The sequence below is a fragment of the Asterias amurensis genome, chromosome 2 (assembly GCF_032118995.1).
Source record: "Asterias amurensis chromosome 2, ASM3211899v1".
NCBI classification, from domain to species: Eukaryota; Metazoa; Echinodermata; class Asteroidea; order Forcipulatida; family Asteriidae; genus Asterias; species Asterias amurensis.
In genome coordinates, this window is record NC_092649.1 from 20,908,684 (window position 1) to 20,933,792 (window position 25,109).

Genomic DNA, 25,109 nt, shown 5'->3' on the forward strand with positions numbered 1-25,109 from the left:
ACTCCACTCACAAATCATGGTTTACAAACCATAAAAGCGTGCACTCACAAATCATGGTTTACAAACCATAAAAACGTGCACTCACAAATCATGGTTTACAAACCATAAAAAAACTTCCACTCACAAATCATGGTTTACAAACCATTAAAAAAATGTGCACTCACACAAATCATGGTTTACAAACCATAAAAAAGTTGTGTACACAAATCATGGTTTACAAACCATAAAATTCTATTACGATCGTCTCTAAAACCTCCTTCCCAACTCTGATCGGTTCCCATTTCACCCCATTTCCCCCCATGCCACGTGCGAGCCAGCAATATGCAATTCACCTATGGAGGACGGAAAGTGGACATCTGCTTTTCTGGTATCAGAATTGCAGAAAAGCAGATTTAATGGGTTTTTGTAGCAATTTTTTCTCCTTTTCTACTTTTCTGCTACCTGAAAAGCAGATTGATCGTTTTTTGAAAAGCATTTTCTACTTTTCTACTTTTCTGTTACCAGAAGAGCAGGTTTTACTTTTTCTCCATATGTTGGCGGACGAAAAGTGGCCTTTTGCTTTTCTAATATCGGAATTGTAGAAAAGCAGATTTAACGTTTCGTGAAAATGCAATTTTCTATTTCTCTGCTTTTCTGCCCAGGAAAAGAGGATTTTACTCTGGTGGACGAAAAGTGGCCGTTTGCTTTTCTGCTATCAGAATAGTAGAAAAGCAGATTTAACGTTTTGTAAAAATGCAATTTTCTATTTCTCTGCTTTTCCGCCACCTAAAAAGCAGATTTTATTCTGGCGGCCGAAAAGTGGCCATCTCCTTTTCTTCTTTCAGATACCGGAAAATCATATTTTACCTAGGTGGCCGAAAAGTGGCCATTTGCTTTTTCGCTTTCAAAGGACGGCCCGTGAACGTGAACCATAAAACACGCACAATGCACGGGCGCCGAACTGTGTTTGTGTTGGGGAACCAATCACGTCAGTCAGTCAGTCGATACTGGAAGAAGTATATGGAACGCCAAAGAGGCATTTAATCATCGGTGATGGTATTTGCAACCGGAAATTTGTCATCGGTGGTGGTCCTATGCGATCGGTGATCAATTTTAGCGAGCGGTGATAAAACACGATCGGTGGTCCATTTTAGCGATCGGTCATGCATATTCACGATCGGTGATGGCTTTTTGCAATCGGTCAACTTTAGTGATCGGTGGTGGCTTTTTGCAATCGGTAAACTTTAGTGATCGGTGGTGGCTTTTTGCAATCGGTCAACTTTAGGGATCGGTGGTGGCTTTTTGCAATCGGTCAACTTTAGGGATCGGTGGTGGCTTTTTGCAATCGGTCAACTTTAGAGATCGGTGGTGGCTTTTTTGCAATCGGTCAACTTTAGAGATCGGTGGTGGCTTTTTGCAATCGGTCAACTTTAGTGATCGGTGGTGGCTTTTTGCAATCGGTAAACTTTAGTGATCGGTGGTGGCTTTTTGCAATCGGTCAACTTTAGTGATCGGTGGTGGCTTTTTGCAATCGGTCAACTTTAGGGATCGGTGGTGGCTTTTTGCAATCGGTCAACTTTAGAGATCGGTGGTGGCTTTTTGCAATCGGTCAACTTTAGAGATCGGTGGTGGCTTTTTGCAATCGGTCAACTTTAGGGATCGGTGGTGGCTTTTTGCAATCGGTCAACTTTAGAGATCGGTGGTGGCTTTTTGCAATCGGTCAACTTTTGCAACCGGTGATGGAATTTTGCAATCGGTCAACTTTAGTGATCGGTGGTGGCTTTTTGCAATCGGTCAACTTCAGGGATCGGTGGTGGCTTTTTGCAATCGGTCAACGTTTGCAGCCGGTGATGGAATTTTGGGATATCCCAATTTTGCGTCCGGTCGGTGCAGGCCTACTTCAAAACCTATGATTGTGTAGATTGTTGATATTAATTGTTGTTATTTTCTAGTTCACACCACCGTGGAGGAATAAATTACACTCACCAGCGGGTTGACTGACTTGCCAAACATTTTTAGAAGAGTACCATTTTATACCCAGATAACATACATACATTGGGCAATCAGTTATTCCAAATTATTACATTATTGCAATCAAGATTTATTAATATCTACAATTTTTGGGGTATTTTATAGCAAAAAAAAATCTCAACAAATTACATTACATTTGTAATTACATTTTTTAATTGTTTCGACAATCTTATGACATCCTGTGCCACAGCTTTGACACCCTGCCTTGAAAATTGCATATTATGACCAATGTCGGTTCAATGCCGGCCCAATGGTGGCCGTTACCAAATCAATATTGGCACAAAAAAGTTGTTTTATACCATTATTTGCCAAAACGGTGTGCCACTTCGAAACCAGTATTGGCCCAGAAAAGGTTTTCTATACCATTTTGTCAAATGGCGTGGCGCTAAAAAAAAAAGTATTGGCCCAGAAAAGATTGTCTATGGTGCAGCTACAAAACCAGTGTTGGCCTAATAGAGGTTTTCTACCATTTTGCCAAAATGGTGTGCCGCCAACAAACCAGTAGACAGATGACAGAAAGTAAAACTTTCATTATCAGACGAAAATTCAACCAGCATTTTAACTCGTAAGTTTTTATTAATAAAATAAAAATGCAAAAAGTATATCAAATATATTAAATTTAAATGAAATTACTTTGCAATAAAAAAGTTCATTACAATAAAGTGTAGTTGTCCATGATAAACAAAAAACATAAGAAAATGAAAAAACAGCAGCAATGAATAAATCAAATTAAAAATGCTATGTAAAAACCGCTGCTTCGGCACCACCGCCGCCCACGACGACGGCCCCGTCGACGACACCAGCTTGTGGATGGAATGTTATGGCGGATGGGGTACCTCCATCGACATTTACGGTTCCACCAACGGCAGCGACGGTGCATGGGGCAGTGATGCCGCCGACAACAATTGGAGTCTTTCATAATACACCAATATTTGTAAGTTCCGTTAGCGCGTCGCTTGCTGGGATAGATAGCGTGCCACTGCATAGCGTCTGTGACGATCTTGGGGCCGCCGTGCCCTTAGGCCATTTTTTTTTTATTACTTGGATTACGGATTTGTAAGCTACAAAAAACGGGCGGGGGCGGAAAAAAAAAAAAAAAAAAGGGGGATTACGGAATTTCGAGCCCAGAAAACGGGCGGGGGGAAAAAAAAAAAAAAAAAGGAAAAAAAAAGAACAAAATGCACGCGGGCGGCTTCTAAAACACGTACATATATACACAATTTATGTAGATAAAAGCAACCACTCACTGAAAGAATGTCGCCAGTGTTTTAGGCCAAACAAAATGTTCGGTTTCTGGTTACTGACCGGCCCTTACTTTTACACCGCGACCCTAAATTATTCACATTTTCGGCTTGAAAAAAATTTATTCATATTTTTTTTTAAACCGTGTCGAACAAAAAGTCAGACTTTTACCAAATTAACAAATGTTAGAACAAAATTGAAATAAAGACAAATTTACCGATATCTCCGTGATTTAAGGCCCATGATTTATTACTAATCCACGGACATACACCGGTTCCTAGCTCACGAGTGAACGTTGAGCGCATTCTAAAGATTTGCAAAATGGGCAGATTGCGCCGGTTTTCCCGAGCTACAATACTAACAAAGCACAAATCTGCAGATTGCGCACCTTTTATGCTGGATCGCCATTCATCTGCCAATTAAGCTGAGCGCACACACGACACGCTGATGCTCTGCCCAAATTCGCACACACAGACCATTTGTTGATGCATCAATTGATTGCATGAGTTTGGGTCGTGAGCGGTCGATGCTCTCGTGGTTGTTACTAAATGGCCAAACTGTATGCACTTGGGCAAATAGTATAGTCTATAAACGGACTCACACTTTTGTACGTGAATGCATACCATTGGTCTGGTTTCCATCATACATCGGCCGCGATTTTATTTTCTTCGTTGACACTGACTCACGCCGCGGTTTAATACGTGTACATGTGCATGTACATTGTACAGTACATGTATGTGTACATGTAGGGGTCTCGTTGTAAATTCCAGAGGAAAAAATCGCTAGTAAAAACATGTACACGATGGTGTTTTGTACATGTACGCGATCGGTGGCACTGTTGTATGAAAGTGTTGTGTATTTATTTATTTATTTTTTTTTTTTTCCCCTACAAAATTAGATTTTTCGGGCGGGGAATTTTTGAATTTTTTTCAGAAACACGATTTTTTCGGGCGGCGATTCCCGTAATCCAAGTTATTAAAAAAAAATGGCCTTAGCGTTGCAAGAAAAAATTTGGAAGGGCGAGTTTGTGGAGTTAACCTTTAAACAAAATTTGCCTCCCATATTGACCTAGCTCTACTTCCAGGTCAACCGGAAGTGGGACAATATCCCAAGAACTTCACAACCTATGTTCAAACCTTTTTTCAGTTATAGCCTAACAAACAATACAGTATCGGGCCAATGGTGGCATGTACCGGCGTCGAGTTTCGATACGGTGCCGTTAATTATGATGATGATATTGAGCCAGAATTGGGCCAGTGCTGGCCTTCTTCCGGTCAAGCGTCATGTCCTTGCTAGTAAAGTGCCCACACTGGGCCAATGTCGGTTTTATAGAGGCAAACTATTTTAGTTAGGACGGAGGTTTGCCCGTCTTGGCGAATATTGGTTTTGTGCGGCACATCGTTTCGGCAAAATGATGAACCTTTAAAGGCCGTGAAAAATGATAACTTTGAGGGACGGAAACACATATACTTTATAAAACAAGCCCTACTGATTCCAAATAAATTATTACTTTACCATTATCTGTGTATTTGACCTTGAAAAAGAAGCGACAACCCTAGCACTCGCATGACCCCCTCTGCCCCCATAACGTAAAAGTAGGACATTGAGATAATGATATGCACGTGACCCCAAAAACGTCATAAAGGAGATCGAGTCACGTGACGCGGAAGTACACTAGGAGCTTCAACGTGTGTGTGTATGCTTTGTTTTCGCCGTAGCGATGCGAGCTTCACAATTTTATCCTCTGGTTGTATCCCAGTTTAGTATCATTTAATCTTCGATTTGTGTATCTAAAGTTCAGTGCCGACACTATCAAAATGCCCAAATCGTGTGTTGTAGGCGGTTGCACACGTAATATACTGAAAAATCCCGAAGTATTTTGGTTGTTGTTTCCCCAAGATAGTGCACTACCAGCGAACATGAGTTCGTTTCGTCAACAACACACGTTCCGACTTCACACTAGATGTAGGTAGTCATCTTTTGTCTGCTCGGCTCACTTCACCGATGATTGTATTGACGAAACAGTTAAGAAGAAGCGAAGTCTTGGCTTGCCATTTCGGTTCAGACTTAAAGTTGGGTATGTCCCAAGCATCAAGGACCAACAGTATCGGTCATGCATCAACGTCCGACACCGAGTACTTCGACGGGAATTCCTTCGACGTCCGCCGATGTGCAGACTCAGTCGGATGAGCCCGGCCCTAGCACAAGCACCGCAGAGAAGACATGGAGTACAGATCCTCGTAAGCGCTCTGGGGGAGCATACCTCAAAAGGGAAAGAGCAAGGGTATGTACAAACCACCGATTTCGTTTGTCCAATTATTCATAATCATGGTCATTTGGGGAAAGTTTCAATGCGGTTGTAAATTTAACAGTAATTAATACAAAAATTTATCTGAAAATGTTTTCTATTTTTTTTTTAAGTCAATGCCATGCCATGGACTTCATTCAGCTTGAAGTAATTGAATTTTAAAACTGTTCTCTCATGGACCAGCAGACACTGTATTTGTCACTAAAGGTTTGTACACCTTTTGTTGAATATTTTTCAGGGTCGGCTTCTGCCAAGAAAGTTGCAGCCATTCTGGACAGCACGTGGACAAGAAAGGATGTGAAAATGTTGTCGCCATCCATGGAAGGCATCCACTCGGTTATTAACCAGTACGCGCCTGAGATGTTTTCATTTTCGTATGAGGGCATGTTATGCAGGTGAGCAAATTTGGTCTACATACTAGGTGTAACCATATACTTTAGAGGGTGGTTGCGGGGGGGGGGGGTGTTGAGGTGCACTGCAGATCTCCCAAGGCTATCTGTAGTGTATGCCTTAGAAGCTGTGGGATGGGGAATTGACTAGAAAGAATAACTACGGGCCTGACCCCCCCCCCCCCCCCCCCCCTAACTAATTTATGGGACCTGCCCTTGATTTTTGCAATTTTTCAAAGAGTAGATCATAATTGGGTGAAACTTTTAGGTTGGATGATTAAGGTGTAAAAACAAAATGTACATGTACAGTGCATTAGTATTTTGTGCATTCCACTAGCTTTCATTTAAAGGTTCGGCCAAGGTTTTGGCAGTACATACTGCAACACCATGCATTTTATCATACAAGTACATCCTTGTTTATTTCAGAATATACCTTGCTGCGCTTCATTTCAACGAGAACACCAACAGGGCACAGGCCATGGACAGGGAGGGCAATCCAGCATTCAGCATCTGCTATCCAAGGGCCAAGCAGACCACGGGGGGATATACTGTCAGGAAGGTGCTCATAAAGGCCACTCACAGTAAGTGCATGGTTGTGTGCAAGTACATACATATGTTGGCACAAGAGGTGTTCTTGTCGTGATTAGTAATTTCTTTGCAAATAAACTTCAACTGATCTAAGTAATTTTTACTTTTTATTTGGGGCACAGTACAAAGACTAAATTTCTGTAAGATACAGTTGATGTTCAAGTCTCCTTTTTTTACAGTTTATTTCAAATGAACGACTTCTTTGTTTTGGGGGCACCCCCTTATTTTTGTGTATAAAATTTTCCTTGTTTCACAATTTGCGCCTAGTTTTTCACCCTTCACATTCCTCTAGCAATATTTTGCACGCATCAAAGTTAACCAATTGATTAGGCAAATCCACATGAAGTTTAATGTGCACATTGTGGGTTGTGTCCTTATAATTGATTTTATTACATTATAGATTTCAGCAAGAGGATCATGGAAAAGGTTCTGTTACTCTGCGCAGCTGGGGCAGACACCAGAGCCAAGTACCCGGAGCTGAAGGCAAATCCTGGATATCTAACAGCAAAGGTAACTCGCCCTGACAAAACACAGGCTGTGAAAGAATTTGTGTCAAGGTTTGGTAAAGCGGTGGAGCCTGTAGGAAGACCAGAGGGGACTGAAGGTGTGGTTGTTCCAGCAAGTAAGGCAACAAAGAAGTAAAAGAAGAAGAGCAAGCATGCTGACAAAAGGCATACTGAGGGCCAACAACAGGGAGAACCTTCATCCAGAAAGAAACGCAAGAAGTAAACGCCAAGGTGGGGGTGACGACACAACAGAGCACAATCCTTTGATATTCATTATGCATTCATTTCAGCATGCATTTATTGTTACTTAGTTTGCACACTAGAATACTATTCGACTGAACTCAACCAATAAAACTAGCCATGGCTACCACTACATTTTTAAATAAAAATGCAACAACATAGTTTTTAAATTTGACATCGTGGTGAGCTTGAATTTTAACAAACACATGTACTTGTGCCGTATAATTGTACATTTTTTTTATTGTAAAGTACAAATTCTGTTTTATTTATCCTACTCATCCATGAGTGCATCACAAAAATGAATTTGACATGGCATTCCCTCAAATATATTTAGTCCAAAACTTTGAATGTAAAATATTTTGTGTAAAAAAAAAAAAAAAAAAAATGCAAAGGCCTCTTTTGTAAACTTTACAAAAACGCTTGACCGTTCAAACTCATTTTTCAAAGACTATCATCATATTTACATTGTAAAGTGTATATTTACTCCTAAACCATGTAAAAGTGTTACTGATATCCAGTTATGTGTTACTATATTGTAAATCTACATGTCATCAAGGTCAGGAAATCTAAACCCTTCATAGTTGCCTCCTTCATCGGGGAAAGTCGTTCTGGTTATCCCCATTATGCATGCTGGGAGGGGCACTCTGTTGCGTCTTCCAAGGTAACCATAACACCACCTGATCACCTGCCGATAAGACACATGTCTGTACTTTCTGTGAAATAAAAAATAATACCGTTCTGTTTTACAATCAACAAACTGTAAATCATTTGTCCATTTGTTACGTTGAATTGACCAATGTTCTAGCCAGTATCAGTGTTACCAGGATAAGTGGGATTGACGAAATGGGCTCAAACAAGGAATATTGGGCTTATCAAGAGAGTCGCCTTTACTTTGGGGGTGGGAAAAGTGTCCTGATACATGTTCATGTATGTCACGTTTCTCATAAAATAGATTATCTGAATATAATAACCAGGTTGTGTGCTTCTATTTTGGTTCAAAAATCTTACAGAAAAAAAAGTTGAAATTTAAAAACATTGAAAATTAACTCTTACCGTGGAAGGTCACCTTCAACAGCTCTAGCCCCATACTGTTGTCGGTACGCATAGTACGCTGTCTCTAGTGTTCCGGGGTTCAGACATGTAGCCGAATACCAAGGATGGTCTGTAAAACAACTGAAACCCTCAGTGTCGACTCCAGTATGAACGATTTTCTCCTGTATGGCTGCAATCTCTTTACAGCAAATGCAGTTGTGAACGAACTCCATCACCACACATTTACCACAGGAACACCTTCAATTCAAAAAGCAAGACAATTAATAAGTCAGAAATTTTTTAGAGAACTGTGGCATGGAATTTAACTCAACATTCATGTACACAACTGAATTTCACTTGGTTGACATTATGACAAATTAGACACTAACAGTTACAGAAAACTACTCACAAACAAAGCTGTCTTTGCGTTGTATGATGTATGATTGTGTAGATATAGACGAGCGAGTATAAAGGCCTATGATTTTATGAGCCAAATGACCAGGTATACACACACGGGTACGTGTTTTGCCCTCATCAATATCAACAAAAGCCTACATACACAGGCTATGTAAAATCAGTGAACTATACTATGTCAATGATTCAGAAATTAAAATTACCAGTCGGTATTGTTCAATCGCTCGTTGTTGGCAGCTTGGTCATTCCCATCTTGTTCTTCATCGGGGTCGGCGTCATCGGCAGCAGCAGCGTCACCTTGCTGTTGGCGTGGTCTTGCCAGTGTGGCTCGAATCTATATGGTTCAGCCCCACGAACCACCTCCTCATCCTCATCGTCTGGCTCAACGTCATCGCTGTCTCCCGATCCCCCTGAGATACTTTCAGATCCTTCACTGAAACCATCAGAATCTACACTGATTTCTTCCCAAAATTCGTCACCGGAGTTTTCAGAGTCTGACATGTTTACTTCGTCGAGGAAAGAATCGGCGGACAATACACGCACATTACATGTGGGGCTTGCGTAGCGTGCGTGAGTTGTATGGGTACCAGACCTAGTCAGTCTCCTTTATGACGTCACAGCCATTGCGCAACAACCAATCGTGACCTCTGCATTTACAGAATCGCGACGCGCGGGCTTTTTAAAAAATCCTTGTTTTAATCTTTTTACAATTTCGAGAAATTATCTTTGTATACTTATATATTGTGTTTGATACATCAGCAAATAGATTTTGAAAGTGGATTGAATGGAAACTTCTCATTTTCCACGCACTTTATGGCCAATGCTGGTTTTGTAGCGGTGCACCATTTTGGGAAAGTGGTAGAAAACCTGCAATGGTCCAATACTGGTTTTGTGGCACACCATTTGGGAAAACAGGCAGATAACCTCTCATTGAGCCAATACTGGTTTTGTAGCTGCACACCATTCTTGTCAAAATGGTGTCATATAGAAAACCTTTTCGGGGCCAATTATGCCAATACTGGCTTTGGCAAAACGGTAAAGAAATATGTTCTAATTACTAAACCGACTTGATATTTAAAAAGGAATTAGCCCATGCAAGTTATTGAAGCTGGGGTGGATTTCACAAAGAGTTAAGACTAGTCTTTTCATTTTTTTATGTTTTTTGTTTATCATGGACAACTACACTTTATTGTAATGAACTTTTTTATTGCAAAGTAATTTCATTTAAATTTAATATATTTTATATACTTTTTGCATTTTTATTTTATTAATAAAAACTTACGAGTTAAAATGCTGGTTGAATTTTCGTCTGATAATGAAAGTTTTACTTTCTGTCATCTGTCTACTGGTTTGTTGGCGGCACACCATTTTGGCAAAATGGTAGAAAACCTCTATTGGGCCAACACTGGTTTTGTAGCTGCACCATAGACAATCTTTTCTGGGCCAATACTTTTTTTTTTAGCGCCACGCCATTTTGACAAAATGGTATAGAAAACCTTTTCTGGGCCAATACTGGTTTCGAAGTGGCACACCGTTTTGGCAAATAATGGTATAAAACAACTTTTTTGTGCCAATACTGATTTGGTAACGGCCACCATTGGGCCGGCATTGAACCGACATTGGTCATAATATGCAATTTTCAAGGCAGGGTGTCAAAGCTGTGGCACAGGATGTCTTAAGATTGTCGAAACAATTAAAAAATGACAAAGTAATGTAATTTGTTGAGATTTTTTTTGCTATAAAATACCCCAAAATTTGTAGTTATTAATAAATCTTGATTGCAATAATGTAATAATTTGGAATAACTGATTGCCCAATGTATGTATGTTATCTGGGTATAAAATGGTACTCTTCTAAAAATGTTTGGCAAGTCAGTCAACCCGCTGATGAGTGTAATTTATTCCTCCACGGTGGTGTGAACTAGAAAATAACAACAATTAATATCAACAATCTACACAATCATAGGTTTTGAAGTAGGCCTGCACCAACCGGACGCAAAATTGGGATATCCCAAAATTCCATCACCGGTTGCAAACGTTGACCGATTGCAAAAAGCCACCACCGATCCCTAAAGTTGACTGATTGCAAAAAGCCACCACCGATCCCTGAAGTTGACCGATTGCAAAAATCCACCACCGATCACTAAAGTTGACTGATTGCAAAAAACCACCACCGATCCCTGAGGTTGACCGATTGCAAAAAGCCACCACCGATCACTAAAGTTGACCGATTGCAAAATTCCATCACCGGTTGCAAAAGTTGACCGATTGCAAAAAGCCACCACCGATCTCTAAAGTTGACCGATTGCAAAAAGCCACCACCGATCCCTAAAGTTGACCGATTGCAAAAAGCCACCACCGATCACTAAAGTTGACGATTGCAAAAAGCCACCACCGATCCCTAAAGTTGACTGATTGCAAAAAGCCGACACCGATCCCTGAAGTTGACCGATTGCAAAAATCCACCACCGATCCCTAAAGTTGACTGATTGCAAAAAGCCACCACCGATCCCTGAGGTTGACCGATTGCAAAAAGCCACCACCGATCACTAAAGTTGACCGATTGCAAAATTCCATCACCGGTTGCAAAAGTTGACCGATTGCAAAAAGCCACCACCGATCCCTGAAGTTGACCGATTGCAAAAATCCACCACCGATCACTAAAGTTGACTGATTGCAAAAAGCCACCACCGATCCCTGAGGTTGACCGATTGCAAAAATCCACCACCGATCACTAAAGTTGACCGGTTGCAAAATTCCATCACCGGTTGCAAAAGTTGACCGATTGCAAAAAGCCACCACCGATCTCTAAAGTTGACCGATTGCAAAAAGCCACCACCGATCCCTAAAGTTGACCGATTGCAAAAAGCCACCACCGATCACTAAAGTTGACCGATTGCAAAAAGCCACCACCGATCACTAAAGTTTACCGATTGCAAAAAGCCACCACCGATCACTAAAGTTGACCGATTGCAAAAAGCCATCACCGATCGTGAATATGCATGGCTAAACCATCACCGATCATGAATATGCATGACCGATCGCTAAAATGGACCACCGATCGTGTTTTATCACCGCTTGCTAAAATTGATCACCGATCGCATAGGACCACCACCGATGACAAATTTGATCACCGGTTGCAAATACCATCACCGATGATTAAATGCCTCTTTGGCGTTCCATAGAAGTAGGCCTACTTTTGTGATGACCGCGCATGTGGCCGCGGCATCTCAAAGGAAATACTCTGGCGGAGGTTTCACGGCTACCATCCAAAATAGACTTCAGGGATTCTTTCTTTACAAAAAAACACGGTCAGTCATACATTTTCCCGTGTGGTTTATTTCAAATGAAGCGGGTGACACGTTTGTTCAATAAACTGAAACATTCACGGGCGGTCCTTTGAAAAAGCAAATGGCCACTTTTCGGCCACCTTCTACCTAGGTAAAATATGAGTTTTCCGGTATCTGAAAGGAAAAAAGGAAATGGCCACTTTTCGGCCGCCCGAGTAAAACCTGCTTTTCAGGTGGCGGAAAAGCAGAGAAATAGAAAATTGCATTTTTAAAAAACGTTAAATCTGCTTTTCTACTATTCTGATAGCAGAAAAGCAAATGGCCACTTTTCGTCCACCAGAGTAAAATCCTCTTTTCATGTGGCAGAAAAGCAGAGAAATAGAAAATTGCATTTTTACAAAACGTTAAATCTGCTTTTCTACTATTCTGGTAGCAGACATGCAAAAGGCCACTTTTCGTCCGTCAGCATTAGAAGAAAAATTAAAACCTGCTTTTCTGGTAACAGAAAGTAGAAACGTAGAAAATGCAATTTCACAAAACGTTCAATTTGCTTTTCTGGTAGCAGAAAAGCAGAAAAGTTCATATAAAACAACCATAAAATCTGCTTTTCTGATACCAGAAAAGCAGATGGCCACTTTTCGTCCTCCATATTCACCGTGTGTGTCAATGCTGTGATCAATGCACCGTGTGTGTAATGCTGATGCAATAATAGCTCTTTGAATGCACCGTGTACAGTATGCCATGTGGCCACCATGCCGCAGTGCTCGGGACCGGATGTCAGGGTGGGTGGTGAGCGGTATGGCTCTTGAGGCCAGCGTAGTCTGGTTCCTAGACGACTCTTGTTAACATGGGGGAAATGGGAACCGATCAGAATTGGGAAGGAGGTTTATTTGAGACGATCGTATAGGTTTTCATGGTTTATAAACCATGATTTGTGTATGCACCTTTTTTATGGTTTGTAAACCATGATTTGTGAGTGCACGTTTTTATGGTTTATAAACCATGATTTGTGAGTGCACACTTTTATGGTTTGTAAACCATGATTTGTGAGTGCACATTTTTTTATGGTTTGTAAACAATGATTTCTGAGTGCAGGTTTTCATGGTTTATAAACCATGATTTCTGAGTGCACATTTTTTATGGTTTGTAAACCATGGTTTGTGAGTGGAGTTTTTTATGGTTTGTAAACCATGATTTGTGAGTGCACGTTTTTATGGTTTGTAAACCATGATTTGTGAGTGCACGTTTTTATGGTTTATAAACCATGATTTGTGAGTGGAGTTTTTTTATGGTTTGTAAACCATGATTTGTGAGTGCACGTTTTTATGGTTTGTAAACCATGATTTCTGAGTGCACGTTTTCATGGTTTATAAACCATGGTTTGTGAGTGGAGTTTTTTTATGGTTTGTAAACCATGATTTGTGAGTGCACGTTTTTATGGTTTATAAACCATGATTTCTGTAGTGCACATTTTTTATGGTTTGTAAACCAAGATTTGTGAGTGGGGTTTATTTGTAAACCATGATTTGTAAGTGCACTTTTTTTTATGGTTTACAAACAACGTTTTTGAGATGTGTAAATTTTCATGGTTTATAAACCATGTTTTTTAAGAAGTCTCGATTTTCATGGTTTATAAACCATTGTCACAAACCATGATTTTATGGTTCATTTGTTATGGTTTATAAACCATGATTTGTAAACCACGATTTTTATTCTTCAATTTTCATGGTTTATAAACCATGTTTTTTAGATGTCTCAATTTTCATGGTTTATAAACCATGATTTGTAAACCATGAATTTGATGCTTCAGTTTTTATGGTTTATTAACCATGTTTCTTAAGATGCGTAAATTTTCTTGGTTTATGAACCACGATTTGCAAATGTTTTTTTGTCTGTCATGGTTTGTAAACCATAAACTTATACACAACAAATACTTTACTGGTATGTAAACCATAACAGGATTTGCCAGCAGTTTCTATGGTTTACATCTAATTGCTGTAAACCATGGTAAAAACAAGCCTTAAAAATGCCAAACAATTAATTGACAGACGGCGCCCCATAGAAAATGCCATTCAGAAAATTACTAGGCCTTACCCCAGGGTTGAATCCCTTAACCCTGCCCCTGAGCAGGGTTGATTATTTCCTGGGAAAACGTCATTTCCCGGGAAATTCCCGGGAGCATTTTTGTAGTGTGAACAGATCAACCAAAAGTTCCCGGGAATTTCCCGGGAAATAACTATAGTGTGAACAGGCAACAATTTAGATGAATGCCAACACAGAACCTCTGGGTAAAACACGGACACAAAAGTCAATTCAATTACAGTTCTCAAAAGAAAAAAAAGCTTTCGCAGAGTAGAAAGCTCCCTTTCGCATTTTTTAATAGAAACTTGCTCCCACCAGTGGCCGCTCTTCTTGGTAGACCAGATTGACCTTTGACCAATACTTCCAGCAAGTGCCATAAAACCCGTCAATCGCACGACAAATTCCATCCGATTGTTATACCGATGTCTTTAAAACACTGTCACAGAAATCGTCTTCTCCTGACATGCCGTCAGCGATGTCTTCCCCGAACTCTCCGCCGTAATCACAGAAATATTGGTATAACCACACGCAAATACACACGTGCGGCCATTTTGGGTCGCATGTGGCAAGGATTTTGCAGCCGGCCGTGTGGCATTGTGGGAACGGACCTCCGTCAACAAACATTGGGTACTTCCGCATGGGCTGACCTGTTTGCCACATTTCCTGGGGTTTGATCTTAAGTGTGAAACGACCGTGCATATTCCTGGGAAAAAGTACTCCCGGGAGTTACCAAATTGGGATAGTGAGAACGGTTGCTGGGGTGGCGGTGGGGTTAAAAACTCCCGGGATTTTCACGGGAGTTAATTTCCCGGGAAATGGCTCTGTAGTGTGAAAAGGGCTTAAGTCAGATAGTTCCCACATCCAGGGCCGCCGTGATATGCCTCATCAGGTTTGTATGGAGAGCGGGTGTTTTGTACAATGGGAAGCCCTCGGGAAGCCCTCGGGAAGCCCTCGGGTTGCGAGAACAAATTGTGATAATCGGTGTGATGTTTTGAGCAAAGCAGGGAGGCATATTCCACAGGATCGGGCAAAATAACAAAATCCAGACCGCTGATAAATTGACCGTAAGAATGTTTGGAAAAGAATATAAGCAGTTATTATAACTTGAAAAAGTAAAGATTAGTACAGGGTCAGGCAAACAAGCATGATATTCCCTAAGCAAACAAATAAACAAACAGACAAGCAAACAAGTTAGTAAACACGCAACAATCAAACAAGTAAACAAGTAAACAAGCAAACAAGTAAACAAGCAAACAAGTAAACAAGCAAACAAGTAAACAAGCAAACAAGTAAACAAGCAAACAAGTAAACAAGCAAACACGAAAACAAGCAACTAAGCAAACAAGAAAACAAGCAAACAAGCAAACAAACAAACAAACAAGTAAAAAATTATCATGAAGTATATGAGTCTGACACCCCAATGGTTTGAATGGTTTTCTCGATTAGGTCGGTGGATGTTTTTAGTTACAGAGGATAACCACGAATATCAAAGAAGGGCGCAATGAAACTCCACGACGATGAAAACTACTTTCACCCCAGGGAGATATGTGGACTTGAGATTGAGTTATTGTAAAGTTAGCCCTGTTGACGTACCTGCAGCCCCAGTAGAATGGTTAAACGCCACGGTGGCGTGTCCTCAACGAAGTACGCAAGATCAAGCTTTGGTCTCGCCTTCATTCTCGAGTAATGATCAATGCATGGCTCGACATCTAGCCTAGCCTCTGGATCCTCGTCAAGGTCCGGTGTGACAAACTTAACTTCTAACATCTCACGTTGCTTTTCTTCCAAAGATGACGTTTTGGATCCGTTCATGGTTGGAGAGAGATTCTGAACGACTGTGCTATGCTTGACCAGATGGTGCTGTGTTGTGTGTATTCGCGTAAGCCATGGAAGTTAAGGCCCCGTCACACAGGCCCCGATAACGAGAACGAAAACGATAACGATAAAAATGCACGCCCTCGATTGGTTGAATGAGCGTGGGCGTATTCTGCGTGGAGCAATTCAACCAATCGCGAGCGTGCATTTTTATCGTTATCGTTTTCGTTCTCGTTATCGGGGCCTGTGTGACCGGGCCTTTACGGTCGGTGTTTGACCTCATCATTCACCCTCAGGTTACGAACCGATGATTAGACTCATGTACAGAATACATACATCAAACTTCCTGCGTTTAAATCATAAGGGGTTATGTTTAGACTCAACTTCATAGAGACATGCAAATTTCTATAGTTGCAAACAAATATGATTAGGAAGAGGACATAGCCGATCACACTTTACCTTTTGTACAGTGGTTTTTTGGCACTGTTTTGAAAAGAAAAAGAAGAAATCAGCTGATTTAGTGACACTGACATGCTTGCCTGTTCTGTCCTTACTCTATGATCCGACAGCCCTTGGAAATGCTTCTAACCCTAACATATAACCCGCGTGTAAATCATTGGGGGGACGGGATCATGCTGTCATGTAGTTTGTCAACACCTTGTAAACTAGTCCCTGTTTCATGTTGAAAATAACAGCTTATGGACACTATTGGTAATTGTCACAGACTAGTCTTCACAGTTGGTGTATCTCAACATAATGAGCATAAAGTAACAAACCTGTGAAAATTTGAGCTCAATCGGTCGTCGAAGTTGCGAGATAATAATGAAAGACAAAACACACTTGTCAAACGAAGTTGTGTGCTTTCAGATGCTTGATTTCGAGACCTCAAGTTCTAAACTTGAGGTCTCGAAATCAAATTCGATGAAAATTACTTCTTTCTCGAAAACTACGTCACTTCAGAGGGAGCTGTTTCTCACATTGTTTTATTGAGAAAAAACACCCTTGTCACAGGAAGTTATGTGCTTTCAGATGCTTGATATCGATACCTCAAATTCTAAATCTGAGGTCTTGATATCAAACCTCTTTCCCCAAAACTGCATTACTTCAGAGGGAGCCGTTTGTCACAATGTTTTATACTATCAACCTCTCCCCATTACTCGTAATCAAGAAAGGTTTTATGGTGATAATTATTTTGAATAGTGTCCACTGCCTTTAAAGGCAGTGGACACTATTGGTAATTGTCAAAGACTAGCCTTTACAGTTGATGTATCTCAACATATGCATAAAATAACAAACCTGTGAAAATTTGAGCTCAATCGGTCATCGAACTTGCGAGATAATAATGAAATAAAAAACACCTTTGTCACACGAAGTTGTGTGCGTTTAGATGGTTGATTTCGAGACCTCAAGCTCTAAACTTGAGGTCTCGGAATAAAATTCGTGGAAAATTACTTCTTTCTCCAAAACTATGGCACTTCAGAGAGGAGGGAGCCGTTTCTCACAATGTTTTACACCATCAACCTCTCCCCATTTTACTCGTCCCCAAGAAAGGTTTTATGCTAATAATTATTTTGAGTAATTACCAATAGTGTCCACTGCCTTTAATAGTTACTTCTTATAAAATATAGCGCGCATATCCGACATTCACTGAATCTATAAAAGGCGCTTTTAACGATAGTTTTCGTTCATGATAGGATGTGGGAATACGTTTTGAATTAATTTATGAAATGTATTCCTTCAACCCAGCACATGGTTTTACTTACAAGGTGAAACCCTTTTCTTTTCGAGTGCACTGGTTTATTTTATACGTAGGTTAGACAGTGGACACTATTGGTAATTGTCAATGACCAGTCTTCTCACTTGGTGTATCTCAACATAATTTATGCACAAAATAACAAACCTGTGAAAATTTGAGCTCAATCGGTTGTAGAAGTTGCGAGATAATAATGAAAGAAGAAAACACCCTTGTCACACGAAGTTGTGTGCGTTTAGATGGTTGATTTCGAGACCTCAAGTTCTAAACTTGAGGTCTCGAAATCAAATTCGTGGAAAATTACTTCTTTCTCGAAAACTACTTCACTTCAGAGGGAGCTGTTTCTCACAATGTTTTATACTATCAACCTCTCCCCATTACTGGTAATAAAGAAAGGTTTTGTGATGATAATTATTTTGACTAATTACCATAACCTGTAGTGTCCACTGCCTTTAAATAACAAAACATTGCAAAACACTAGGCCTTTACACATTGAAACGATGATAGTTTGCGTGTCAACTGGTTTGGAATTAAGGTCAATACATTTTAAAATGCGAGATCGTTACGGTATTAAATTTTCACTTCGTTTGTTCTTATTGTGAAGCAAAGGCCAAAGCTCCGTCTTTAGATGTAATTAAAGACACTAGACACCCATGGTATCGTATGAGACCAGTCTTCTCACTTGGTGTTCAACATCAATGCATTAAACAAATGTGAAATTTTGAACTCAATTGGTCGTCGAAGTGAGATAATAATGGAAGAAAAACACCCTTGTCACAATAAGTTGTGTGCTTTTATAGATGATTTTGGAACCTCCAAATATAATTCTGAGGTCTCGAAATTCAAGGAATATTACTTCTTTCTCGAAAACTACTTAACTTTAGAGGGAGCCGTTTCTCACAATGTTTCATGCTATCAACGGCTTTCCATTGCTAGCACCGAGTAAGAAGTTATGCTAAACATTATTTTGAGTAACAACCAATAATGCCCACATTATACTCTAATGTTTGAAGAGTTGTTTTCTATTTCCAGGTGACTTAAATGAAAAACATGGTGATTAAAAAAAGTGTTTGGAATCATGTGTAAAAGCCTGCCGATAGAGGACGCCATCTACATTTCCACTAGTGACTTTGTCTTTACTGAAATCTACTCCGCGGCAGTAACAAAATAAAAGTAGCATTAAGTTCCCAAGAACCACACACAGCAAAGCACGGGGGTGCACCGTAATAATATAATCGTACATTCAGTGGAAAAAGCTTATTATTCATAATAAAAAAAATATTTTTCAGGCCAAGAAATACTAAAGAAATAGTATTAGTGCCTATTAACTATGGTTGGCCTGAAAGATAGGAAATTAGCATGTTAGAATAATCTAGTTGAAAAGTATTCGTTATTTGTTTTAACCCCTACTAGGGGTTTTACAAAATCCGTTTGGCAAAATACAGGGTCGAGTCAAAGATGGACCCTGCCAAAGATGGCTGCCGAATCATGGCGGGAAAATTATCACTTAATGCCACTTTGAAAAATAGCATCAACTTAACAGAACAGTGAACAGTTGCCCCCAATATTTGTTTTTTAGGGCAAGGTCTAAATATTGGGGGAAAGTCAGCAAGTTTTGCGGCGACCGATCGAATGCATAGTTTAACTTCAAAAACGAGGGAAATGCCGGGAAAAACCTGCCAGCAAACTTTCCATATCCTGCCACCACTCTTTTAAACATTTTTTACAAAAAGGAACATCTCATTAATGCGATACTATTATTTCATAATGAATGAAAAAGTGGCAGGATACGGAAACTTTTCCGGATAAAAAATGAAATGGACTCACCAGTAAGCCTATGAATAGTCGAGTGGGTCGCCATGTTTGCACGTGTCTTTATTATTCCATGTGCGGTACGTCATACACCAACTACACGTTCACATTTACAAGTGTCACTTCGTCCGTCCTAGCCCTCCCGAGTCCTAGAAAAGAAATGAAAACTTTATTGAAGTTGAACCAACAACGTAGTATTAAAGTTCTGTTCTAGAACGATACATTCAATAGGTCAGTTCAATTCATTGTGAAACTCTGGAGTCCAGAAAGAGTTGGCTCCGTGGTTGGACCATGGTTTTGGACCAAAGCTTGGAGCATATAGGAAAACATTTGAGGAAAACATTTTTTCCTCCATCACATGGTAGTTTCCTCCATCTCCACGGTTGGACCATGGAGGATGAATACAAATCACTTACCAATTTATGTCACACAAATCTAAGATAAGCCTACGCCTACTGGTATTTTGCATTTGTTTTGATGATAGTTCCATGATTGCCCAGTGTCCTCTGCAAGGATGCTAGAGTTAGTTTCTAGAAACGACAGCTTATCGAGAGAGTAGAGAGTTGTGTTTTTCTGACCCAAAATCGGCCAAGAAGAAGCGCGCCCTCTCTTGGTCAATTGTGCCAAACACAATCATCTGTGTTTAGTCGATCTGCTGATCTATTTTGCAATAGCTACGTCGCACTAAAAAAAATAGGGAAGGTAAGTTGTCCATAAAACTTTCCATTATTTTATCTTTCAATTTATTGATGCAGGTATTCGAAACTTCCTCAATGCAGAGGCCATTGTCACAGACACGGAATGTACCAGTGGCCAGTGCAGTGCCAGACATCATGGCAGTCGTTTGACTGCCGACACTAGCAGTGTTTCCATATAAACGAAAACGACACTCACACCGTACACATGACACTACAAAATACAAGACATAATTATATCCATGGATACTAATAAACACTAAGCGTATTATTACTTTATCATGAACTATAAAATTAATATATAGTCTTTCGAATAGAAAGTCACATTGTGGTGTGTGTTATTTTGCCGAAGTTTACTCAGAAGAATAGTTTTATTGATTTGTCATGTTGTTTTAGACTTTTGTGCTGGCTTGTTTTTGTTGTGGAACGACAAGTTCTTCAAGTTGTGTATTTCAATTTCGTGAATAAAATCTCTTTTGCTGTTCTGAGCTGTGATTGTTGATAACTTGATACATCCCCAACCTTACCAATGCTAACTTGCCTAGTAATTGAAATTAGTATTTACTATTGTTTTGTTAAATTTTACAGTCAGTTGCATAGCAAAATTAACCAGTGGTTTTTGTTTCTAATTTATTCATGTAGTAATTAAGTTCATCAATCAAGAAAAGACACCACTGTGTGTGTATCATTGAAGACTAGACTTACACTTACAGAGTTGCCGGCAAGATGGCGTCCAAAGCACCTGATGTGGAGAGCATCGTTGATGACTTTCGATATGGCACCAACGTCGCTACAGCCCATGTATCCATCAGAATGGGTAAGAAAATCAGCTTCGAGTGTCATCATGTATCTTATGGAAAGGTTTGCGGTAACAAACATCATGTTATGACTTCCGGTATCCCTAAATGAGTTGGGGTGGTTGTGAAAAGAACCATTGGTTTCAACACAACGCTTCGATCAGTATGCTCTGATCGTCCTCTGATCTTGACGCCAAGTTGAAGTAATGATTCTTTTCAGAACCACCCCAACTCACTTTAAGAAAGTCATTACATGGTGTTATCGCAAACCTTTCTATAAAGTATTTCCACCATGCAAAGTTTCGAATCCTAGTTACAGGTAATAATAAATAATGGCTTCTTTATATATTATGGCGCTCTGGTCCATCATGCAGTGACGCTCATGGCACTCCAACAATATTACCCCCTGGTCACTGGGACTTGAATCATTCCTTAAACCATCTCAGCTCCCTGGGGGGTATACAGCCTTGTGCAGCAAATGCACTACTCGGCTAAATCAATCACAAGAACCATCTCTGCCCTCACAGGTACCCCAAATTTACCCCTGGGTGGAGAGAAGCAATTATAGTGAAGTGTCTTGCTCCGGGAAACAAGTGTCATGACCGGGATTCAAACCCGGGATTCAAACTCAGTGCTCTTATCCGCTCAGCCACGACACCCCGTGAGGACAAGTCCAACGATCTTGACTTGTGTTTTTGTGCAAATATTGAGTCAGTAACTATTATCTCAAGACTGCTTTGGTTGACTATTTTTCACTTTGATATTGCTCTTTCTCCACCAGGTTTCTTGAGGAAAGTGTTTGGTATTCTGTGTACACAGCTGCTGGTAACAACTGTTGTATGTGCCATCTTTATGTACACTGATGGCGTCAAGGCTTATGTACAAAACAGGTATGTTGTCAATGTCATGTGTAGTGCATGGCTTTTGAACAACAAATGTTACTTTATAGTCTGCAGTATTCTGTATTGCTTTGGATTGGTCTTTATTTAATTTCTACTACACCCCCATGTGGTGTGTCGTGGTCAAGCTCTGGAGTTGTCAGCGGCAGAGTGTGGGTTCGAATCATGACACTTGTGCCCTCAAACAAGGCACTTACTTTTCAAACCATACATACTTTGTAAAAAGTTGGGAAGTTAGTTAGTGCATTCTGCTCCACTAACCATGTTCTTAAAGCGGATGATACCTATGTCTACATCCTTACGGACTGTATGAAGGGGGGTAACCCTGTTTCAGCTCCAGGGAGTTGGTGGCAACGTGCCCCACGTGGCAGTTGATTTGGGTCGGTAGCCCAAATTAGTTAAGTGTAGTCCTCACCAGCCTGGTCCTCACCTTGAAGTGGCCATCTGGCCTTTTTACAAGTACACATATTAACAGGATCCTTTTTTGTTAACAGTGAGTATTATTATTCTAATAATGGTAATAACCCGTTTTTATATAACGCTTTTCACACCTGGAGGGCGTCCCAAAGCGCTTCACATTATTACCCCTGGTCACTGGGCCTTAATTCACTCCTTAAACCATCTCAACTCCCCGGTGGGGAGTATGCAGCCTGTGCAACATTAATATGTCCTACTCGCTAAATCAATCACAAGAACCATCTCTGCCCTCACAGGTACCCATTTACCCCTGGGTGGAGAGAAGCAATTATAAATAAGTGTCATGCTCAGAGACACAAGTGTCACGACCGGGGTTCGAACCCATACTCTGCTGAACAGAAGCACCAGAGCTTGAGTTTGGAGCTCTTATCCGCTCAGCCACGACACCCTGCGTGGAATACTACATTGTACATGGAATACTGAACTGTTTGTCCATGCACTGATTGCATGAGCAACACATTTCTTCAGTGTACTTATACTCACAATTTACACTGAAATGTGTGGGTTGGAGCTTTCATGTATGGGTGAGGTACATTGCGTATTGCAATAATGTTTGTTTTTATTCTTTATTCTATTTCAGCCAGGGGATGCTTCTGTTTGCATATATCTCTTCCTTCGCTCTTCTGTTCGCTCTATTCGTCAAACGTAGAGATTCACCAATTAACATGATTCTTCTGGCTCTGTTTGTAAGTAAAATATAAACTTTGGTTTCAGACAGGCAAATTCAAAATAATAATTGCATTGAGCCTGGTTCATACTTCATGCGAATGCAAAGCGAATTTGACGTGATTTCTGAAGATGTCAAAACTCTCCTTTCGCAGCGAATGTTTCGCAAAAGTGACGCAGTTCAACTGCTGCGAATTATTTGTTGCGAATTTGTGATGTCAATATTCATATCACATAGGCATTAGCGGGAAGTATGAACCAGGCTTTAGGTTTTGCTCATGACAAGATCATTTTGGCAAAGCGTGACATTACAATACAAATCACAATAGACCCTTCCCATAATATATGTAAATTGCACATAGCGCGTGCGCACTAACGTTTTGGTTTGCAAAATGAGGGGAAATCGCGCTGTTTTGTACACGGCTAATGGGTGCGTGACGCAGACGCGATTGCGCGTCTGCTTAGTGCACAACTCTATGGCGTTTGCCAACCAACAGGGTCTGTACGCATGCGTGAATGTAATTAGCATATTTCATGGGAAGGGTCCATTGTACAGTACTTGTGCAAGCTTGAGTTGAATCTTGGCACTTTAGTGAAGTACACAATAATAATTATAATAATAATAATAATAATAATAATCATCGGTTTTTATATAGCGCTTTATACACCATGTCTCAAAGTGCATCCAACATTTATTTCATGCCTTAAACCATCTCAGCTCCATGGGGAGTATACAGCCTGTGCTGCCAAATATGTAGCACACCATGCTAAACCATTCATAAGGACCATCTCTGTTCTCACAGGTACCCATTTAGCCATGGGTGGAATTAAAATTAAGTGTCTTGCTCAGGGACACAAGTGTCAAGACCTGGATTCGAAACCCACACTCTGTTGAACAGAAACAGCAGAGCTCGAGTTCAGTGCTGTTCTCCGCTCGGCCACTACATCCCACACTGACAGCTTATGGTCACAGACCCCAGCCATAGCAATTGCTTAACATAAAATTGTACTGTGGAATTCCAGAAAGTTTTGTTATTTCCCATTAACCTTTTCCCATGCATTTTTACCTCTAATTTTGTTTGATTTTCCTTTTGTTCCTAGACTCTGGTTGAAGCCTACAGTGTTGGTACCATTGTGACGTTTTACAACAAGGCAGTTGTATTGCAGGCCTTTAGTCTTACTCTAGTGGTCACATTCAGCTTGACTGTGTACACTATGCAGAGCAAGAAAGACTTCAGCTCATGGGGTGCAGGGTATGTTATAGACAAACTTATTTCTCAAGACAATTTTCAAGCAATGATAAATTTTCTCAGAAAATAAACCTTGGACCGCAGTCTCGAGGCCTGTGATTTTAGGCCAATAAACTTAGTACCATACGAGTCAGGCGGTCTTGTATTTTTGAACAATTAGTGAGAGAAACAGTAATACTATAGTTCAGTGTCTTGCTTAAGGACACAAGTGTCATGACCAGGACTCGAACCAACACTCTGCTGAACAGAAACACCAGAGCTCGAGTTCGGTGCTCTTATCCGCTCGGCCACAACGCCCTTTTTATTACATACATGCCAGCCCTTCAGGAAAAGATAATAAAGCCAGCAAAACTGTTTAGCCTATATATTTTTTTTGACACAGATTGTACTCTGCTCTCCTGATCCTCATCCTGAGTGGTCTCCTGCACATCTTCCTGCCTCAGAGCGACGCAGTTGAGTTCCTCATCTCTATCTTTGGTGCAATTCTCTTCTGTTGCTTCATCATCTTTGATATTCACATGATGATGCATAAGATCTCCCCAGAAGAATACATCCTCGCCTCCATCAATCTTTATCTGGACATCCTCAATCTATTTCTGCACATACTTAGAATTCTTGGACAGGCGCAGAAGAAGTAGAACGGCCTTCCAGCTTCTTGGTGTATTCTCAAAGTTTGCAACTCTATTATTTTAAAGGCAAACCCAAATCTTAAAGGCAACGTATACTTTTAGGGTAGGGTATACCTTTGGTTCCTTGGAACCATTTGTTTGTATTTAACGTTTGAAATGGGGGTAGCGTTTTATAGATGTTTTACGCAGAAAAGTTTCTCAGACTGTAATGTTTTT

At 40.4% G+C, this 25,109-nt stretch overlaps 3 protein-coding genes and 1 pseudogene across 4 annotated transcripts in view; 2 read left to right on the plus strand and 2 right to left on the minus strand.

The window, feature by feature from the left end:
- Nucleotides 1–19,985, minus strand: part of LOC139934007 (solute carrier family 23 member 1-like) — a 43,410-nt gene extending 23,425 nt beyond the window's left edge. Inside the window, exons 1-2 of one of the 2 annotated variants that reach the window (XM_071928271.1) lie at nucleotides 19,897–19,985; nucleotides 19,496–19,629 (exon numbers count right to left, since the gene is read on the minus strand). Coding sequence is in view for 1 of the 2 variants with exons in the window: in XM_071928269.1 (XP_071784370.1) it covers nucleotides 15,694–15,912 (219 nt within the window). In the remaining variant the exon portion in view is untranslated. Of the gene's footprint in view, nucleotides 1–15,693; nucleotides 16,174–19,495; nucleotides 19,630–19,896 lie in introns of those variants that run through there. The other variant, XM_071928269.1, reaches the window with a different exon arrangement.
- On the plus strand, nucleotides 4,878–7,512 carry LOC139954214 (uncharacterized). Its single transcript, XM_071953929.1, has 4 exons — nucleotides 4,878–5,492; nucleotides 5,799–5,955; nucleotides 6,376–6,530; nucleotides 6,938–7,512. Exons 1-4 carry the CDS (start codon nucleotides 5,366–5,368, stop codon nucleotides 7,177–7,179), a joined length of 681 nt encoding a protein of 226 aa, XP_071810030.1. The 5' UTR covers nucleotides 4,878–5,365; the 3' UTR covers nucleotides 7,180–7,512.
- LOC139954213 (P2X purinoceptor 7-like) lies at nucleotides 7,655–9,538 on the minus strand (annotated as a pseudogene).
- A 115-nt stretch (nucleotides 19,986–20,100) lies between the features above and the next one.
- On the plus strand, nucleotides 20,101–24,964 carry LOC139953602 (protein lifeguard 4-like). The gene is made up of 6 exons (XM_071953075.1): nucleotides 20,101–20,182; nucleotides 20,818–20,992; nucleotides 21,754–21,862; nucleotides 22,929–23,034; nucleotides 24,116–24,267; nucleotides 24,647–24,964. Exons 2-6 carry the CDS (start codon nucleotides 20,902–20,904, stop codon nucleotides 24,900–24,902), a joined length of 714 nt encoding a protein of 237 aa, XP_071809176.1. The 5' UTR covers nucleotides 20,101–20,182; nucleotides 20,818–20,901; the 3' UTR covers nucleotides 24,903–24,964.
- Nucleotides 24,965–25,109: the final 145 nt, after the last annotated feature.